This window comes from Cetorhinus maximus, chromosome 10, assembly GCF_964194155.1.
Source record: "Cetorhinus maximus chromosome 10, sCetMax3.hap1.1, whole genome shotgun sequence".
NCBI lineage: Eukaryota > Metazoa > Chordata > Chondrichthyes > Lamniformes > Cetorhinidae > Cetorhinus > Cetorhinus maximus.
In genome coordinates this window covers 109,570,547-109,589,528 of record NC_135888.1, presented here as the reverse complement: position 1 = coordinate 109,589,528, position 18,982 = coordinate 109,570,547, and the positions used below count along the sequence as shown (strand labels likewise).

The window sequence follows — 18,982 nt, the reverse complement described above, 5'->3', positions numbered from 1 at the left end:
GGATGCAACCCATCAGGTCCAGGTGACTTATTGGCCTTTAGCCCCATTAGTTTCCCTAGTACTTCTTCTCTAGTGATAGTTATTGTAGTTATTTCCTCCCCTTCTTTTGCCCCATGATTATTTAGTATTTTTGGTATGCTATTAGTGTCTTCTACTGTGAAAACTGATGCAAAGTATTTATTCAACTCCTCTGCCATTTCCTGGTTCCCCATTATTATTTCTCCAGCCTCATTCTCTAAGGGGCCTATATTGACTTCGGCCTCTCTCTTCCTTTTTAAATATCTAAAGAAGGCCTTACTGTCCATTTTTATATTACTTGCTAGTTTATCCTTGAAGTTTATTTTCTCTAATCTTCATTGATTTTTTAGTCATCTTCTGTTGGTTTTTAAAACTTTCCCAATCCTCTGGCTTACCACTAATCTTTGCCACATTGTATGTTTTTTCTTTCACTTTGATACTATCCTTAACTTCCTTGGTTAACCATGTTTGGTTTATCCCCTTCCTACAATCCTTCTTCCTCACTGGGATATATCTTTGTTGCGAGTCATGAACTATTTTCTTAAACATCTGCTGTTCATCAACCGTCTTTTCTGTTAAACTCCTTTCCCAGTCCACTCCAGTCAACACTGCCCTCATTCCTGTGTAATTGCCCTTATTTAAGTTTAGCACAGTTGTTTCTGAACTAAGTTTCTCACTCTCAAACTGAATGCTAAATTCCACCTTGTTATGGTCACTGTTTCCCAGGGGATCTTTTACTCTGAGATTATTTATTAAACCTGCCTCAATACACATTACCAGATCCAAAATAGCCTGATCCCTGGTTGGATCCACAACATATTGTCCTAGGAAACTGTCTCTGAGTTCTTGCTCATGGCTACCCCTGCCAATTTGATTTTCCCAATCTACATGAAGATTAAAGTCACCCATGATTAATGTACTGTCTTTTTTACATGCCCCCATTATCTGCTAATTCATTCTTTGTCCTATAGCATTGCTACTGTTAGGGTGCCTATAGACTACTCCCATCTGTGTCGTCTTCCCCTTGTTATTTCTTACCTCTATCCCTATGGATTCCACATCTTCTGATCCAAGATCATCTCATACTTATTCCATCTCACACTAACAAAGCTACCCCGCCACCCTTTCCTTCCTGCCTGTCCTTTCGAAAGGTCACATACCTCTGAATATTTAGTTCCCAGCTTTGATCTCCTTGTAACCATGTCTCTGTAATGGCTATAAGATCATACCCATTAACCTCTATTAGTGCCGTTAATTTGTTTATTTTGTTCTGTATGCTATGTCCATTTAAGTAAAGAGCCATTAAATTTGCCTTTTTACCAGTTTTTTTCGCTTTGACCCTATTTGCTGTTTATTTTTTATGTTTGTGCACTCTGTCCCTTCATGTCACACTCTGGGCATCATTACTTAAGTAGCTGCCCTGCACTGCTGTCATATCCTTTTGCTTTGTGAGCCTACTTATCCCCCCTCCAGAACCCTCTCCCCACCCACCCCATCTTTTTAATTCAAAGCCCTCTCTACAGCCCTAGTTATTCGATTCGCCATGACACTGGTCCCAGCATGATTCAAGTGAAGCCCATCCCACTGGAACAGCTCCCTTCTACCTCAGTACTGATGCTAGTGCCCCATGAACTGAAACCCATTCCTCTCACACCAATCTTTGAGCCACACATTTCACTCCTTGACTTTATTTGCCCTATGCCAGTTTGCCCGTTGTGAAGGAATACTTCACTGTGGATGTGGAAAAATTGCTCAGAACTGGTTGTAACAATTCTCCCAACTATTTGGCCAATTCATGATGTGTAGAACTGGTCATAAATAAGGTAGGGTGTAAAGAAAAATCGCTTTTGTGTTTCTTGGGCAGCCCGTACACAGGCGGACGCAGTGAGCCATGAGGACAAACCCTGCTGTCAGGCCAAAAAGACACACACAAATGAGTAATGTGGCATATGAATTTCAGTGCCAGTGTGATGCTGGGTATGTAGGTCATACGTCCCAAAGACTGGCGGATCATATCAACTAGCATGCCCCTTCCACTGTTCACAACGGGCAAGGTACAGAGCGTACCCAGCAGCCCATGCTTGCAAAGCTGAAAACACAGTTTCCAACATTAGATGAGGTTCCGCAATTGGACAACGTTTGATAAATAATCCTCATTATGCTAAGAATTATATTGACAACCAATTGAAGATTGTCAATCAGGCTCGTACCTCTGTTTAGTATGGCACATTTGTGTGTACTGGAAGCTACATATATTAATACACAGGGCCCAGTTCTTTGCAGATAGAAAAGACATGTTCACACATTGCACCTGTTTCAGCTAAACAAAATAAGTGACAGCCATTCTCTGGTTCATTTTTCAGGGTAATGCCTTGATCAATCAAAGTTAAGCTGCCTGATTTAAATTTCAAACAATGCTTAGCAGTTAACTGTAAGTCACCATCAACTGGTGCATTCTCCATGGCCTCTAATAATCAGAGTCCACTTGCCAACCAATCAGCAAGTATATTGCTTTTCCCTTGACCTTTGGAATTCTTGCGAATTGTCCTGATGAGTGCAAGATGAAAAGCTTTGAAAAAAAAAAATATCTCTTTTTCAGCAATATATATATATTTATTTTGTATGAGATGATATCATAGAAACTAATGGCAGTTCTTACACTAAGTGGCAGTAATAAAATTGCTGATATAAAAACAGAAAATCCTGGAAAATCTCAGCAGGTCTGGCAGCATCTGTGGAGAGAGAAACAGAGTTAACGTTTCAAGTCTGTATGACTCTTCTTCAGAGTCTATTTATTTAAAGTAAAACAGTAAGGATTTAGCCTAACCCTAGTATTTAGGTTAATTTTTTAAAGCAAATTTAGATTGCAAAAACAAAACCTGATGATTTCCTCTGTTTAGTATAATGGGCAATAAAAATTACCTTGACAGATCTGTGGTTTTATTTCAAACAGAGGATTTACAGAATCACGTTTGACCAAAGGATTCTCTGGGTGGCTAAAGCTTATTTTTGACTGCCTGGTTTTCATTCTAGAATTACTCTGTATCCTATGAAGATCGGGATCCCATTTTCCTTTCTGTGCCATTAGTGAGTGAAAAAAATATGCTCATCAAAGTTTGGACCCTAAGCGCAAAGTTGTTTAAAAAGACAAGTGGTCTTTCCTAGACCAGTCAATAGAGAGAGTAGATGAGGCGTACAGATCAGCAAATTTTTAGGCTCAGACCATGATCTGTACAGAATTAGCCCGTATCAGCCAGAATGATAAGGACATTGCAGTTGACCTGAGTATCTCTGGGTTAGGAAGATAAAAATGGGCCCATTATTCTTGTTGGAAATACGTGCATATGGCCTTTTTGTTTATCTGTGATATTCCTTGCGGTCAATTAACCTTTTACTACTCAATACCAAGGCTCATTTATTAATAATGGCCACATGCCAAATTGTGACAGATGGCTGTGAAACTATAAACTGGCAACAAGGCAACACTTCTAGAAGAGAAAAGGATAGAAAATCGTTGAGACCAAAAATAAAGAACTTTTATTTGGTGCTTGAATCTACCCCATTTGAACCCTGATTCAAAGGAGTTGACAAAGAATGCTCCAGCAACATTAGCATGTTTTACATACTTGCATTTGAATTTCTAAGCACTGGACAATAAATTTACTCTTGATCAAGGACACGCCTGGCTTTATGTCAGATTTTAACTGTGTGCCAAAAGAAAGGAAAATGACCCCAAAATGTTAGATAATTATGTTGCTGAATTAATTCTATTCTTTAATATAAAATCTTTCCTCCTATTTCTATCAGGCAATAGTCCATTGTGGTCACAGGATTCAAGCCCTTCAAATGTATCCAGCTGCTCCTCTTCCCTTGCTAGTGAGATCAGGCACAAGAGCACTGCAGCACAAACATATGGCATAGGTGGTGTCTATTTGCAAAAGAAAATTCGGCAGATCACAGGCTTGACAGGTGGCACAGGCATGGAGAAGGTCATAGGCAATAGAGACGAAAGAGAAAAGGAACCAAAGAGTAGAAAGAGAATGAGGTCGCCCTTCAGGAGGTTCCGAGAAAGAAGTTCTTCCAGAGACAGACAGGTTTCAGCAGACAAAAAGGAGGCAGAAGGAACTGCAGGAAATATGGCAGGTTTTTCAGGTGGAAATGGTGTGCCATCTGTAGAGAGAGACCAACATGGCAGCACCAGCACTAGTGTCACCTCTAGCAACCGACCTTTTGAATGGTTGTACCCTAAGCTGATAAGGAACAAACGAAGGAAAACCATATGAGTGTTTCTCAAACTTGTATGTTACAGTGGCTTAACAGAATAAAAATAAAAGAAACCGAAGCAAGATATTCTACATATAAAATCAGATGAAATTGCCTTCCTTAAAACTGATTCAAAGGTGGAGCACGATCTAGAACACAAGGAAAGCGAAACACAACTCACTGTTTTGTTCTGTCTGAACTCAGAAGTCACTACTGTCCTTCTGTTTCCATGTATCATATTCCAGTCTACAAGAAGAGCAGGTGACCTATTTCCGGATCACCACTGATCTGAAACTGGCTGCTTGGAAGCACACCAGGATGGACCTGGGGTTATTATCTCCCCATTTTCTATCGCTGTGGAGAAGTTCCTTGGCTCGATTTGTCACCTTCCTAAGACAGCAGTGGTTGAAACTTGAGACCACGCTGTTTTAAGGAATCATGGGTGCAAACCTGCATCTTACCATTCTGTTGCAATGTAACCGTGCCACTCTGGTGTAAGAGTTTTAAACCGTTTCAAATATAAATTAGTTTTCTCTTTAGTAAGCTTACAAACAAGTGGGATTTTGGTATACCATTTTTAGAATGCTGGATAGTACAGGAAATAGATTTTCACATGTGCATTTACTCTGTATGAGCTTTGTTTGAGGAACTGTGATGAGTGTTTTCTGAGTTACCTACCTATCAACACTTTATATGTCTACTTTGATAAAACAGGAGAATCCTTCTCTGTGAAACAACATGATTCTAATAAAAGCAGACAACTGCTTGGAAAGTGCTGAAAATTCAATAGAAGGCATTTCAAGGGATTACAGGACTGTAGAGGGGAAGAAAGCAATTTTCCCTCCCACTTAGCTTACTTTCCTTTCCTCACACACTTTTAAAGATACTGTGGTAGATTTGCCAGTAGCCCTTTGCTCAAATGGTCGTTTTTATGTCTAAACATAAACAGCAAGGGTTGGTAGAATAATTTATTATAGGTTTCAGCATATCGCAACCTTATCGACACCTGATGTTAATATATGTATACTTTTCGGCAAAGGTCATTGATTAGCAACCAGGAATAGAAACTTTTATTTTTCTTTTATCCTTATTTCCCACTGACCCATCAATACTTTCTGCCATCCAGATTTACCAGTTAAGATTTCACCACTGTAGCAGAGCTTAGTTTAATGTTTACAGAATTATCACTTAATTTATTTATCTCCTTGGTAATTGAGCTTGTTTTTTTTAAAACTAATGCTTTATTGACAATTATTCATGCAATGCATCCAATTCTATTGTCTAACAGACAAACCTCAAGAGAATTCTGGACTCTCAGCAATGCATTGTCCACATACGGGAGAGATCTCATTGCTGTGTTCCTTGCATGGTTACGATCACTCTGTTGTAGTGCAATCAAGGGCATAACTTGAATCTAAAACGATATCTAAACCTTTAGTTGCTGAATGCCCTTTGTAGACATCTGCCTATAGGTTTTTCTTTATTACAATACCTATTAAAATTGTTTATTTGTAAATTTTGAATACTGAATATTATACAATGGTATGAGAGGAATGTATGAACCAGAGCATACTTCATCAAATTCCTTCCTGGACCTGTCATTTAAAAATCAGAACAAAATAAATCCACACTGCAATAATGCACTTGCTGGAGTCTCTAAATTGCCATCACTTTTCAGTTCAAATAATGGGACTGGCTGATGTGATGAATTAGAGTATTTTTTCTAAGTTTGTGACTAACTTTGGATGTAACCAAGACAGCTAAGACAGATGGAATGAATGTTGTCACTGCTAATTGTAAGATCATTCCTGCCACTGCCGCTCCCACCCCCAACCGTGCAGCCCCTAATAAATTTTGAAGAGCCTTGTGCAAGTTCTTGTAGAGTGAAGGCTCACAGAAGATGCCAGTCAATGACTGTGTGAGGTTGCAAAGTTCAGATATCAGCCTATTGGGGTTTGTGGTGGCAGGTGTATGCACCAAGCAATGAGTGCATGTGAGACTTTTGGAAGCATGATAATATGCAATACTGCGAGGAGCACTTCCAGATGGGAATGCAAGGGCATTATGCTGGTTATTTCTTGATGTTTTTCACTGGCCCTGTCAAGATACTGTTCAAAATTAAGAATGTTTTTAAAAAAAAGTTACTGCTACAAAGACCACATTGTTGCCCATTGTAGTTTTCTATGATGATGTTGTGGGCCCACAATTTAGAACTGTAATCCTTGTCTTGATAATACCCTCCATTACAAGCATCACAGATGCATGAAACACGATCATTCATAAGAAATTACTGTTTCACACATTTGCGATGGTTACAATGGTTGGTGTAATTTTTTTCCCCAATAGTTCCCCTGTGAACCTAAGCTGAAGAGCAGGTGAACTGCTGAGACCTTTTGCAATTGCCAGACTTTTTGTAAAGACTTCTTTTTAATTACTGATTTTTGATGTAACATTCAGCAAAAATACTTAATTTAGGAGAACATTTTGTTTTTTGCACACATGTTAAACAAATTTAGTTCTATATTCCTGGTTCAGAAAGTATAATAAGTAGATTAATTACTGAAGTTCCGTCCTTGAATATTAAACCCATGACAGTTTATAGTACTTCTATAATAATGCTCACACTTGTAAAACATATATTTGCTAGGAACAAGTGACTAAATGCACATTTCCCTTGTAAAATGACTATCGTTTGTACAGTATATTGTATTTAAACCTGACTAGACCTACAAATGAGGTTTGTGTAGTGGCTTCAGATCATTTAAGAATGGATTTTAAATGTTTTTCCAGTGTAAGTAATGCAAAATAAGACGCTGATTTTTGTTCAGTTTTAATGACAATAGTTTTATTTTTGCCAGTTCTAAATGATCTGTGATTTACATGTGATTAATTGACATTAAACAACATCTATTTATACTTCAGTGGTAAGGGATGCCAAACCCTAATGCACCCTGCACTTTGGTTAGTGGATCCAAACACTCAGACCATAGAATAGATGGAAGGAAGAAGAGTAGGAAAATGGATGTAAATAAAGATTTGCACGCTGAAAGGAAGTAATTTCTGATAGGTCCAGGGAAACGGTAAGTAAGGTGGAAGGAGGAAATGTGAAAAGAGAGTTAGTAGGACTACCATAGCTTGTTGCTGACTGATATTTAGTCCAGCTTCTGTATAGAAAAGCAGAAAACTACAGATGATGGATATCTGAAATAAAAACAGAAAATGCTGGAAATGCTCCACAGGCCTGGCAGCATCTGTGAAGAGAGAAAAACAGAGTTAATATTTCCGGTTGGTAACCTTTCATCAGAACAAATTCTGAAAATATACCCCCTTCACCTCCCCTCCCGAGTCAAGAGGCTGACCCGCACCCCACACAACCCTATGATCAACGATCAGACCAACCCACCCCCTATGTATTCCCTCCACATTCCCACTTGCAGCACCACTACCTGCTCCTGCAGCCTCCTCACAGCATTCCCCACCTGACTGGGAGCCAAGCCTGTCAGCAACGCAATTTTTGGGCAGAGATCCATTGAAAAATAAGATGCAGACTTTGGAGTCAAAATTCCATATACAGGGAGCCCTGGACTTCAAGTATTCCTGGCATACCTTCCTATTGTCTTGGAAAACCTTCCCCTGTCAAAATCGGGGTCCATCTCTTCTGATTTTTAAATTCACCAATTATTGCAGGCAGGTGGCTAGAGCTTTTATGTACATGTAGATAGGCCTTGGCTTGCCTGATTTTAAGAAGTAGTGCGATGGAAAGTGTAACTCCAACATTATCTGCTTGCACTACACAAAAATATTAGTGTGTGAAACCATCACCTGTAGTACAACTGCATGAGTCTAAACTTCTATTTTATGTTCAGCTTTGGCCCTGGCTCCGATTACAAGAATCGACAATTTCTCTGACTCAAGTCACAGTGAGATCTCGTCGCGCTCCAGCATTGTCAGCAATTGCTCTGGTGACTCCATGTATGCTGCTATGCCGGATGAGAGATGTTTGACACAATCCCACAGCGTCCCAGATACAGTGGAAGCAGCTGGAGGGAGACATGTGCAACCAGTAGCCAGATCCATACAACCTTATACAAGGTAAGATGGTGTGCAAGGGACATTTTACTATAAGCAAAAAGCAAGATTTACTTGAAATTGAATATGCAGTGTTCAACCTATTAAGAGAAATTGCATTAAATAGCAATTAAAAGCTTTCAGTAGACTAGCTGAAAGCAGATGTGGACTGTAAACAAGTTTTCATGATTTAGGACTGCACCATTTGCTCAAATGTTCAAAGAGGAAAAGGCCTCAGTAACTCTTAGGTACCTCCATGGAGTCATATCATTTATTAACAAGAACTTGAGAAAGTAATTACTACTGTTAGTGTAGACCAAAAATAGTAACAACACTCAGCATGCAACAGTAATAGTAAAACTAGTAATTAAATCTTTCATCTTGGTGCTCTGTTGTTACTGATGGCCATTTTTGCCACTGTTTTAATAAATTGACATTTTCACTGACTTATTTGTAATAGCATAGATTCTTCCAAAATATTTAATAATGTGTGTTAACCTGATTTGTTTTGTAATTTCCACTTTCTTTGGCTATCTCATTTGTATCTTTATGACCATTTACATTTTTGTAAGCCATACAAACTTATTAACTTCACCTACTTGATATTATCCAGATAGGATAGGCCAATATTTTTTGAGATTCTCCATTATTGTGTGCCATCACATGATGCAGTGACTGATCATGTAAAAAAAGCCATTGTACAAAATATTGAGTGCGTGACTAAGGGTCACTGCCTGTAATCCTCTCTCATGGCTGGAGAAAATGATCACTTCTCGTTTCATTCTCATACTTTACAATGTCATCAGAATTCTCTACTTAGTTTTCTACTTCGTAATGCACTCCCTCTGTCCTGTAGGCTTTATTTATACATGTTTTTAGCTTGGTTTATGCCTCAGTCGAGCAGCAAAGTTGGCACAAGATTTTTTTGTAACCCACTCTTTCTTTGCCTGCATCCTGTTTTGCTATGATCAAAATAAATTTTTTTTAAAGAGATGGTTTTTTTTTTTGACAGCTGCCTATTTCGGGTCACGTGAAGTTACCATTGTATCACTCTCCAGCCTTCCATATAAAAAAGAAGTAAAGAAATGCATCTTACATAGAAAGCAGTTGCAGAATTGTACTTTATGCAATATAAACCAATTTAGCCATGCACATTTTGAGCAGCTTGTATTTGGGGTTGGTATCACAGTGGTTTATTTTCCTTATCATTTGCCTTGTCTACATTACTATTAATTTGTCAATGTTAAAAAAATAGATGCAATGAATGGTTTGGGTGTGTAGTCATTGGTCTCATTTACCCATATTTGAATTTGGTTAAGAAGAAATTGATCTTATGTCAGTGATATTCATGGTCATGTTTGTAAAGTTGCACATGTTCAATCTATCGCAGTGGACTTAATTGTGCTACATGAGCACCAGCACATTTGACATCCAAGTGGGCTTATTGGAGGACAGAATTGTGATCATTTCATCCCTATTCTTTGACATGTTATATAAATCAGACTGATGATTGCAAATCACTCTTCGGTACTTATCAGGGTTCAAAATAGATATCAACCATTGAGCGTACACCAGGTTTCCTAATAACAAAATGTTACAATGATATAGTAGTGGAAGTGACATTTGGAGGTTAGATTAAGAATGAGTTTCTGACACAATGGAAGGAGACCAAATAATGGCTTTGGTTTATTCTCCCCCCTGAATAAAGTCAAATGAAAGAGCAGTTTACTTGATAGTCTAGCATTGTCATTCATTAGTGCACGTAACTAAATACGTGTGTCTAGCATTGTCTGCAGTAATGGACCAGCAGTTGATCTGCTGTGCGGATTAAAATAATCTCAATGAAATGCATCAGAATGTAACTTTAACATGCACTCAGCAAAGATCAGTAGCAGAATGTTTATCTTAAACCACTTCACTGACATCAAAGCTAGATTTCTATCTTTTTCCTCATTTCCCTTACAAGTTATTGTTTGAATGAGGGGAAAGTTATTATTCTGAAAGATTTCAAAAAGCACTTGGGAAATATGGGTTTTAGCTCTGGAAGGTTAATCACCAAGACAGCTAAAGGTTGGTCAAACATAGGCTAAATAATAGTGACACATTTGTTTTCCCCTTCAGTTCTTCTGTAATTTTAAGTACTGAAAAGCGAGGGTGCCTGGTTATGGATACAGCAGTTACATCTTCAAGTAATGAAGAGTTGGCCCGCGAACACAATGATCACATCTCAATTGATGCAGCGGACAGTGGCCGTGGAAGCTGGACTTCCTGCTCCAGCAGCTCCCATGACAACTTCCAGACAATCCAAAATCAAAAAAGTTGGGACCCACTAAATACATCTAAATATACTCATACTTTAGATGGACCAATTGCAGAAATTGAACTGACACACTCTTGGACCACAGGCTGTCACTTAAACTCTGGAGACCTGACTAAAAGTACTAGTCCGATTCAGTCTAAAGACACCATTGAATGTGTTCATTCCAGGGAAAGCTGGACGCCTTCAACAAATTCTCATTTGGACAAGTTTGAAATGGATTGTGGGACTGCAAAACGAATAGGCTTGCATGAGACTACAGTTGAAGCATCTGGACGCAATGCAAGTGTTTCAAACTCTAAGCCGAACATTGACCCCTTTTACAAAGCTGTTACTTCAAGCACAGAAAAGGGTCTGATTGGTAAGATGAACTGCATTTATCACATTTAGAACGAATTTTAATTTAAATTAGTTAAGAAATGACAGCAACAGATACAGAATTTAGAATGCTATCCTAGTGAGCATAATTGTCAGATGTTTTGTACTACACTCTCAGTTATTAAATGATTGGTATACTAAACACTTTGTCAGACTTGGATTTAAGTTATTGAAAAGAATATTTGATGAAATAGTGAACATTTGGGGTGCATGGGGTAGATAATTTATTTTAGCAGTAGTTTACTGGTAGTAAAGTGCAGGGTTATAATTCATTCAAGGTATTCTGGAAAGACTGTTCTTGTCACCCCGAACTTTGAAATTTTGTGTAAAGCCTATAGTGTAAAGGAACTTAAAGCATGCCTGGAATACGTCAGAGTAATAGTGATATAGGTAAAGGCATAAAGATGATTGCGACATTGAATATATATGGCATTGTGTCATGCCACTTAATACATCACAATAATGCAATAGTTTTGGATTCAATTTAACTTATCTCAAGTTAGAACAGTAATGAGGTATTATAGTTACATTATCATCATGGACAGGCATAACAGGGCTTAAGTTTGTTCTCTTAGTTTTTCTCATGGCAAGTGCTTCAGTATACCTAGGATATGAAAGGAAACATAAGGCATTTCCCTGGGGGTTCACATGCACAAATCTTTCAAGGTGGGAAGACTAGTTGATAAAATAGTTGAAAAAATATATTGAATCCTTTTTTTATACACAAAGGCATAGAATGCAAAAAGGGAATTATGCTATATAAATCACTGGTTAGGCCTCAGTTAGAGTAATGTATCTTATTCTAAGCACTTTAGAAGAGCATCAAGGCCTCAGTGAGGGGCAGAGGAGACGTACCAGAATTGAAGTTCCTCAATTATGTATTGAGATTAGAGAAGCTAGTATTATTCTTCTCAGAGCAGAGAATGCTAAAGGGGGAATTAATAGAAGTGCTGAAAATTAATGAGGGGTTTTGATAAAATAAGGACAAATGTTTTCACTGGGGTTGGATCAGTAACCAGAGGATACAGATTTAAGTTAATTGGCAAAAAAAGAGGGTAAATAAGGTGAAATGTTTTATGCAGCGAGTTATGATCTGCCGTGCATTGCCTGAAAGGGCTATGGAGGAAGATTCAATAGTAACTTTGAAAAAGAATTGGATATGTATTTTAAAATGAAAGATTTGGTGAAAGAGCAGGGGATGAAGAGGTGGGACTAATTGTATAGCTCCTTCAAAGTGTCATATAGGTATGGTGGACCAAACGTCATCCTTCTGTAAGATTTTATGATTCTATTTCTTTATCTTAATCAGAATTTAATGTAGGGATATGCTATATAAAAGTAGAGAAAGCTGGAAATACTCAGCAGGTCTGACAGCATCCGTGGAGAGAGAAAGAGTTAACGTTTCATTTCTGATCAAAAGTCATCAACCTGAAATGTTAACTCTCTTTCTCTCTCCATGGATGCTGCCACACCTGCATAGTGTTTCCAGCCTTTTCTGATTTTATTTCAGATGTCCAGTATCTGCAGTATTTTACTTTTGTATAAGAATATGCTAGTTTTCTTTGTATGCTGTAACTCTGCTAATTTTAGATTAGATTTTGTTGCTGCTGTTAATTTATTTCAGTTTAGAAATTATTTTTATATATTTTAATCTCCTAACATTTCATATCTTTAAATTTTTTAATCTCATTGACTTTTTCTTTCATGAACCTCATTAATGTAACAATGATTATCTCTTATGCTAGTGTATTGTGTTACTGCAGCGCAAAGGGATGGTAGATATAGAGAGCCACCACCCACTCCTCCGGGATACGTGGGAATTCCAATAGCAGATGTTAAGGAAGGAGGACACCACCATCCACGCTTAAAACCTCCAGACTATAACGTGGCATTGCAAAGGTCACGGATGGTAACACAGACGTGTGACCCAACTAGACTGTCGCCGGTTCCCATTGCTAACCAACCTACATCAAGCAACCAGCCTAAAGCTCTGGGCCTACCTCAGTGGCACAAAATCTCTGAGTCCAACCCTAGACTAGTACAGCTTAACCATCAGGATCTTCAAGATAACGAAGATGATGGTAGGTTGCCCATCTGTAAGAACCCTTAAAAGTAAAATAAGTGGGCTCTTGTAATTAGTCAGTATTCATTGGTCTAACATTAATTCAGTAATTTTGTGTGGTAGCTGAAATCACTTTAGCAGTAAATGACATAGAACATCTTGTGTTACAAAGTAGAATTAAATATTTGAAAATTTAGTCACCTTTGAGCAAAATCCTTTAAACCATCTTTGCACTAGAAGTTTTTGCCTGTATTTTTGGGATAAACCTCAACTTTTCTCTTTTTCCTTTATCTAATCAATGTCACATCAGTTCCAGCTATGAGTATGAATATAGTGACTTTTTTTTGAGTGGTCTATTTAAAGTATCCCATCAAAACTAATCTAATCAGGCTGCCAGAAGGCTCTCAGCAAATTGCAAGGGACAGCGCTCCTGATTTTCTTTCCCTTCTGCTCTTTCTAGAAATGTCTGGCCAAGGCTTGACTAATTCCCGTGACAGAGCAACTAAGGTTAGGAATTTAGCACAATGCCAGGCCATGCCTATGCCTCGCCGCTCTGAGACATTGATCCCCAATGTACTGCGCTATCCAGCATTTTATTTATTTCTATAGGTTTATCAAAAAAGAATTCTTTCACTGAACTAATTAGGCTTTTAAAATAATGAATATGTAGAGTATACATCAGTTTTAATGCAGAGGCTTTTATTAATCTTGCTGCTAGCTCAATTCAAGGCCTTTCTGCCCTCACTAATTTGAAAACAACGGAACTTCTGATACACTTTTGGATCTGATGACAACAAGCACAATTAGTGCAGAGGACTCATCTTATTTTATAGATTATGTAACTCATTGGCAGCTGAGCACTAGCTCAGTTGTCAATGAAGATCCCAGTATGAAAGTAGTTTTCAGTCTAACAGTTACTGTTTTCTGTTACATTTTAAAATATTTTTCAGTTATCCATTTAACGCACATATTACATTTTAGCTTCCTTTTTAAATATTTCTTTCACATTTAAAACCCAATTACTCTTTCATTGTTACACTGTTCATACTCTGAGGTGATTTATTTTTCTCTTTAATATAGTAATGTATTGTAATTGAGTGTAATGATGTACTAAGCTCCGCATCCTCCTTTTACAACCCTAGAACTAATATAGTTAGTTAAATACATCTATCTAATTTTTGTATATTGCTAAAAAAAGAGACATGCTATTGAAGCTTAACATTTTGCACTCATCTGGACAGACGCAAGAATACCAAATTTCTAGGGAACAACAATTTATACTGCATGAGAAAATAGCGCTGATTGGTTGGCATGTGGACTCTGGTCAGGCGTTGCCATGGAGAATGCATCAGAGAACAGTTATTCCCCCAAGCTTTTGCTTAAATTCGATAAAGGTAAATTGACTCTGACTGAAAGCTTGGGAGAATAACTTCCCTGGTGGATTCTCTATGGCAACACCATGGCTAATCAGAGTCCACTTGCCAACCAATTAGTATCCTTTTCTCGTGCAGTATATATTGTTATTCCCTTTGAAATTGGCCTGCTTGCATCTGGACTGATGAGTGCAAGATGAAAAGTTGCGACACCGTTTCTTTTTACAACAATGCTCAAGTTCTGTACTACCAAGCAATTATCTAGTTTTTAACCAGATTTTTCTCATTGCCAATTCCTTTAGCAGTAGTTGAGGTGCTTTATTACCTGGAAGTATGGTTACAAGTATGCTTTGTCTGTGTTTGTCTATTGCAGGGAACAGGATTCTCTTGTTCACTTTTATAATATTTCCTAGATCAACAATTTCCTGCTAATCAACTGCAAATAATTTCTCTTTAATTCTTCTGCAAGAATTATATTGCAATTGTCAATCAGCTTTTAATCCCTCGGTATGAAGAACATGACATATCATTGACAGTTAATACCAACATCGTCAACACTAAAAGAATACAACATCGAATAAAACCACACTCTACAATCAATGATAGAGATAATTTACATGTTTCAGATTTGAAACAATAATCTAACCTTGGAGCCTTCACTGACTTTGGTTTTCAACATTCAAAACAATTCAGACAACTGCTTTACTTCTGATTTATTTCTGAATGTGGTAACATTTATTTATATGCATAAAATAGCCACATAGAAATGACTTTGTGCTCATTATCTTAACCGCTTCTTTAAATAGAAATGTCTCATGCTTTTGATTTAGTCTTGATGCAAGAGGTTTAAATTGGGTATTGTAATTCTATTATGAATGTGAAATAATCACATCTCCTCCATTTTACAGAAGAAGAACAAGTTTCTGCAGTTTGACCCTTGGAACATTTCAGGTTACCACTGTGACTTTGGAACACAGAACTGCTAAGGACCACATGTTTCCTTTTTCAGAATGCAGGCAGCTGCTTTTTTCATTCTTTCTGCCTTAAAGTACATCTTCAGTGTGTCATGTGCTGCATGTGGCAAGACCAGGAGGACCTGTCCATGTTGTCTTTGAGTGAACAGTTATTAAATCAAATACACTTCAGTTTTCCAGGCTTGTAAAGCAGCACTCAACCCAGCTATCTGAAGTGCAGTACTTGGTAAATTTATTCTTGCCAAATTCTTTTTTTTTAATTTTGGAAGTATTAGACGTTAGGCTCTATGGTAATTTTAATTAATTATTTGCATTATAATTTAATCTCTTGTGAATAATTGGAATATGAGCATAGTGTACAAATAACTGGACTGGTTTGGGTTAGCAGTCCTTAAATCAGGTAATGCTACACAGGTAGTGGCGTAATAAGAGCTGTAAATTATATATTGTGTTATAAATTATGAATTGCTCCACAAATGGGATATAACATATTCCATTTCTCCTCAATATGTTTATACTACAGTTAGTAATTCCCATTAAATTAGCATTAGTTCAATTTTAATCGAAGTCATGTTGACACATCTATTAATGACTGATTTTAGTGACATAATTGGCTGGATTTTAAGGGGTACCCGAGAGCGAGAAGGCAGGTGGATGGACCCGTAAAATAGGCTGCCGTGCCATTGGCCGTTGCCTGCTGCCAGTCAGCTGCCCTGCCGCAATTTTATGAATAGCGGGAAAAGCATCGGGCGAGCTGCCTGACTGTGGCTGAATTGAAGCCCTTAAGTCGGCAATTAATGCAAAGTTAAGGGCCTCAACCAGCCACCGCTTAGGTTTAATGGACAGCAAGAGAGGCCTGCATGACAGGTTTGTCCCTGTGGGCTGCTGGCCAGTGAAAGAGGTGGGTTTTCTCCTTTCCAGATCCCTAATGGCAGTTGGAGGCTCCCTTCCAGTTTTTCCGTTTCGCATCCATCATTACCCCTGCCCTGCCCTGTCCAACATGCTCCCCACCCCCTCATCTCCCTAGCTGGGGCCTGCCAACCTGAGATCCTGAATTTGCCTGGAGGTCCGGGTCTGTCACTGAACACCCTTTCCTTGACTAAGCTGCAGGACCTGCAGTGGCCACTGCACCTGGTGGCATTGCTAGTAATGCAGAGCTGCTGGCCTCCAATTGGCCCATCAGCGAAAAATTAAAGCCGGGCAAGCTGTTCAACCGGAGGTGGGCTCACCCCTGACATTTACGTTGGTATTCAGGGAGCCCACCCTCAGCGTATTGTCCAGCTCCATTTGTTAATTATTCTTATTGCTCACTGTGCCTTGTGCAGTCATGGAGCAGAATATATCATAAGGTGGTATAAATTCATGAATATGCTTCTCAAACACTGTGCACACACGTATGACGGGTGTCTGTCTGGATTAGGCAGCTGTTTTCCATTAAGCCAAGGACGGGTGAAGATGGCTTTTACTTCTACAGAAGTGGCTTTTGAGGAATTGAATCAAATCAATGGTTCATCAGTTCACTGTCAGAGCAACACTTCAGATATGCTGATCATTCAAAGTGCTTGTGATGTGCGATTGCTTAAAAATCTATTTAAATATACCAGTATTTGCTTGGGCTCTTGAACTGTGCAGGAATTTTTTCTCAGTTGCTGAGTGTACAATTTAACTCTGTTAATTTTTAATCACTGCAAATTCATTTTTTGCATTAGGTAACTAATCCCATCTTTCCTATTGAATGGTGGATACAGAACCATTCGCCCCCAGAATTACTACTTTAAGGCACTCAAAAATCTAGTAGATTCTACTTATTTGGTGGTCTAGTTATTTGAATGTGCATATTATCATAAAAATGACTGGAAAAAACTTTATTTTTGTGAAGAGAAACCTCAGAAGTCTTTATTTCTTGCATTGGCTAGCAGTTGTTTAATGACATACTTGACTTTTTAAAAATAATTTCACTGTGGCATTGTCTTCACCTTATTTAGTGAGAAAAGTTTACAAGGTGAGCAAGTTCAAGTTATTATATTTAATTATTTTTGCCAGAATTAATTTGTTTCCCGGATTGTGATTGGCCATCAGTTTTGGTCAGGAATCTTGGGAATGGTTCCCTGTGCCTTTAGTTAATAGTAGGGGCAACAAGGCTTTTGAAACCAAGTAGTAAATTAAACAAGTACAGTATTATGATCACCAGAAACTTCCTTATTAAAGGACTAAAGGGGTTCCTGCCTCTGAAGTGTAAATAAATGGAGATACAAAAAAGATAAACTATATCCGGATTAGTTTTCTTTATATTCAGATTACAGTGTGGCTTGCATCTGCTTGTCCTAATCTGTGACTGTTTGAAAATTTAGCTGATCATATTGATCAGTTTGTTCAACAAGATTGTGTAGTATTCATAGTAGCAAATCTTTTCAGTGCTTTATTTAAATCTAATTTAAAACTCATCAAGCTTAGGTGATTGTTTGCATTTTTTCACAAAGTCATTTGTTAATGGTAATTTGGGCTTTATTTTTATATATATATATATAAATATAAAAAAAACTGGAGTGCACTTCATGGACTATGTATTATCAAATTGGGCGTTAGGCATATTGAATAAGCTGCACAATCATTGTAAGCATACCGGTATTAGAGAAATATTCTGCACATGTCGATTCACAAAAAAAAGTCATTGTAAAGTATAACGTAATCAACTAATGTTTTTCTCATACTTTTGATACTACTTGTAACTTATGTCTTTTAGAAAGACAGTGGTGTCTGTATGCTTTTTTCGTACTTTTATCAGTGTACATATTTGTTATATTTTTGTTGAACAAATGTTATAAAATGTATTGCTTATTCCTTCAGATTCCATTGAAATTAAGTTGTAAACCAATAAATAACAGTGATGTATGACCATAGTCCTTTTTTTAATAGCATGTTGATGTTTTTTTTAATAATAGTTGGATGTTGGAACCTGGGTTTTGCTTAATATTTCATATTTCACCCCAAGAGTGCATTGAGTGAAAGAACATAAATTTAAAAAATAAGCAGCCTCAGTCAAAACCATATACATATATAAGGGCCAGGATTAATGTTATAAGCGAATTTCCAATTTCAAGTGCTCATTGTAAGCAACAAGCACTCCCAAGTGACAGCTGACAGGAAAGCTCTTTCTACTCTACCACATCCATTTCCCATCTCCATGGCCTCTCTAAATCTTTCCCTACATTACAGCGGCAACTGCATTTCAAAAGTACTTAATTGGCTGTGAAGTGCTTTGGGACATCCTGCGGTCAGGAATGGCTCTATAAATTCAAGTTCATTCTGAAATGACATTGCAAAGTTAGGGCAGTTTTGTGTTGTGGGCCTGTGCTCATTTGGGATTGGGTTAAAATTTCTCAAATCCATATTGGACTCCCCAACTGCAATGCTGGAAGTTCATTGTTCTAACACATTGCCCATCCTTTTTTAAAGTGTTTTTCTCATTCCCTATTTTTAAAGTCTTATCACATAATCCACATTCCATTGTTAGGCAATTGGAGAAATA

The 18,982-nt window shown here is 37.8% G+C and overlaps 1 protein-coding gene across 9 annotated transcripts in view; it reads left to right on the top strand.

The window, feature by feature from the left end:
* The window catches only part of LOC144685938 (rap guanine nucleotide exchange factor 6-like), a 412,496-nt gene extending 394,149 nt beyond the window's left edge, over positions 1-18,347 (top strand). For 6 of the 9 annotated variants that reach the window (XM_078550986.1, XM_078550983.1, XM_078550989.1 and 3 more), the window contains 4 exons: positions 8,148-8,373; positions 10,471-11,027; positions 12,790-13,125; positions 15,388-18,347. In XM_078550986.1, coding sequence (XP_078407112.1) covers positions 8,148-8,373; positions 10,471-11,027; positions 12,790-13,125; positions 15,388-15,413 — 1,145 coding nt within the window. In that variant the 3' untranslated portion in view covers positions 15,414-18,347. The remainder of the gene's footprint in view (positions 1-8,147; positions 8,374-10,470; positions 11,028-12,789; positions 13,126-15,387) is intronic. The other 3 variants (XM_078550991.1, XM_078550990.1, XM_078550985.1) reach the window with 3 other exon arrangements.
* The last annotated feature ends 635 nt before the right edge of the window (positions 18,348-18,982 follow it).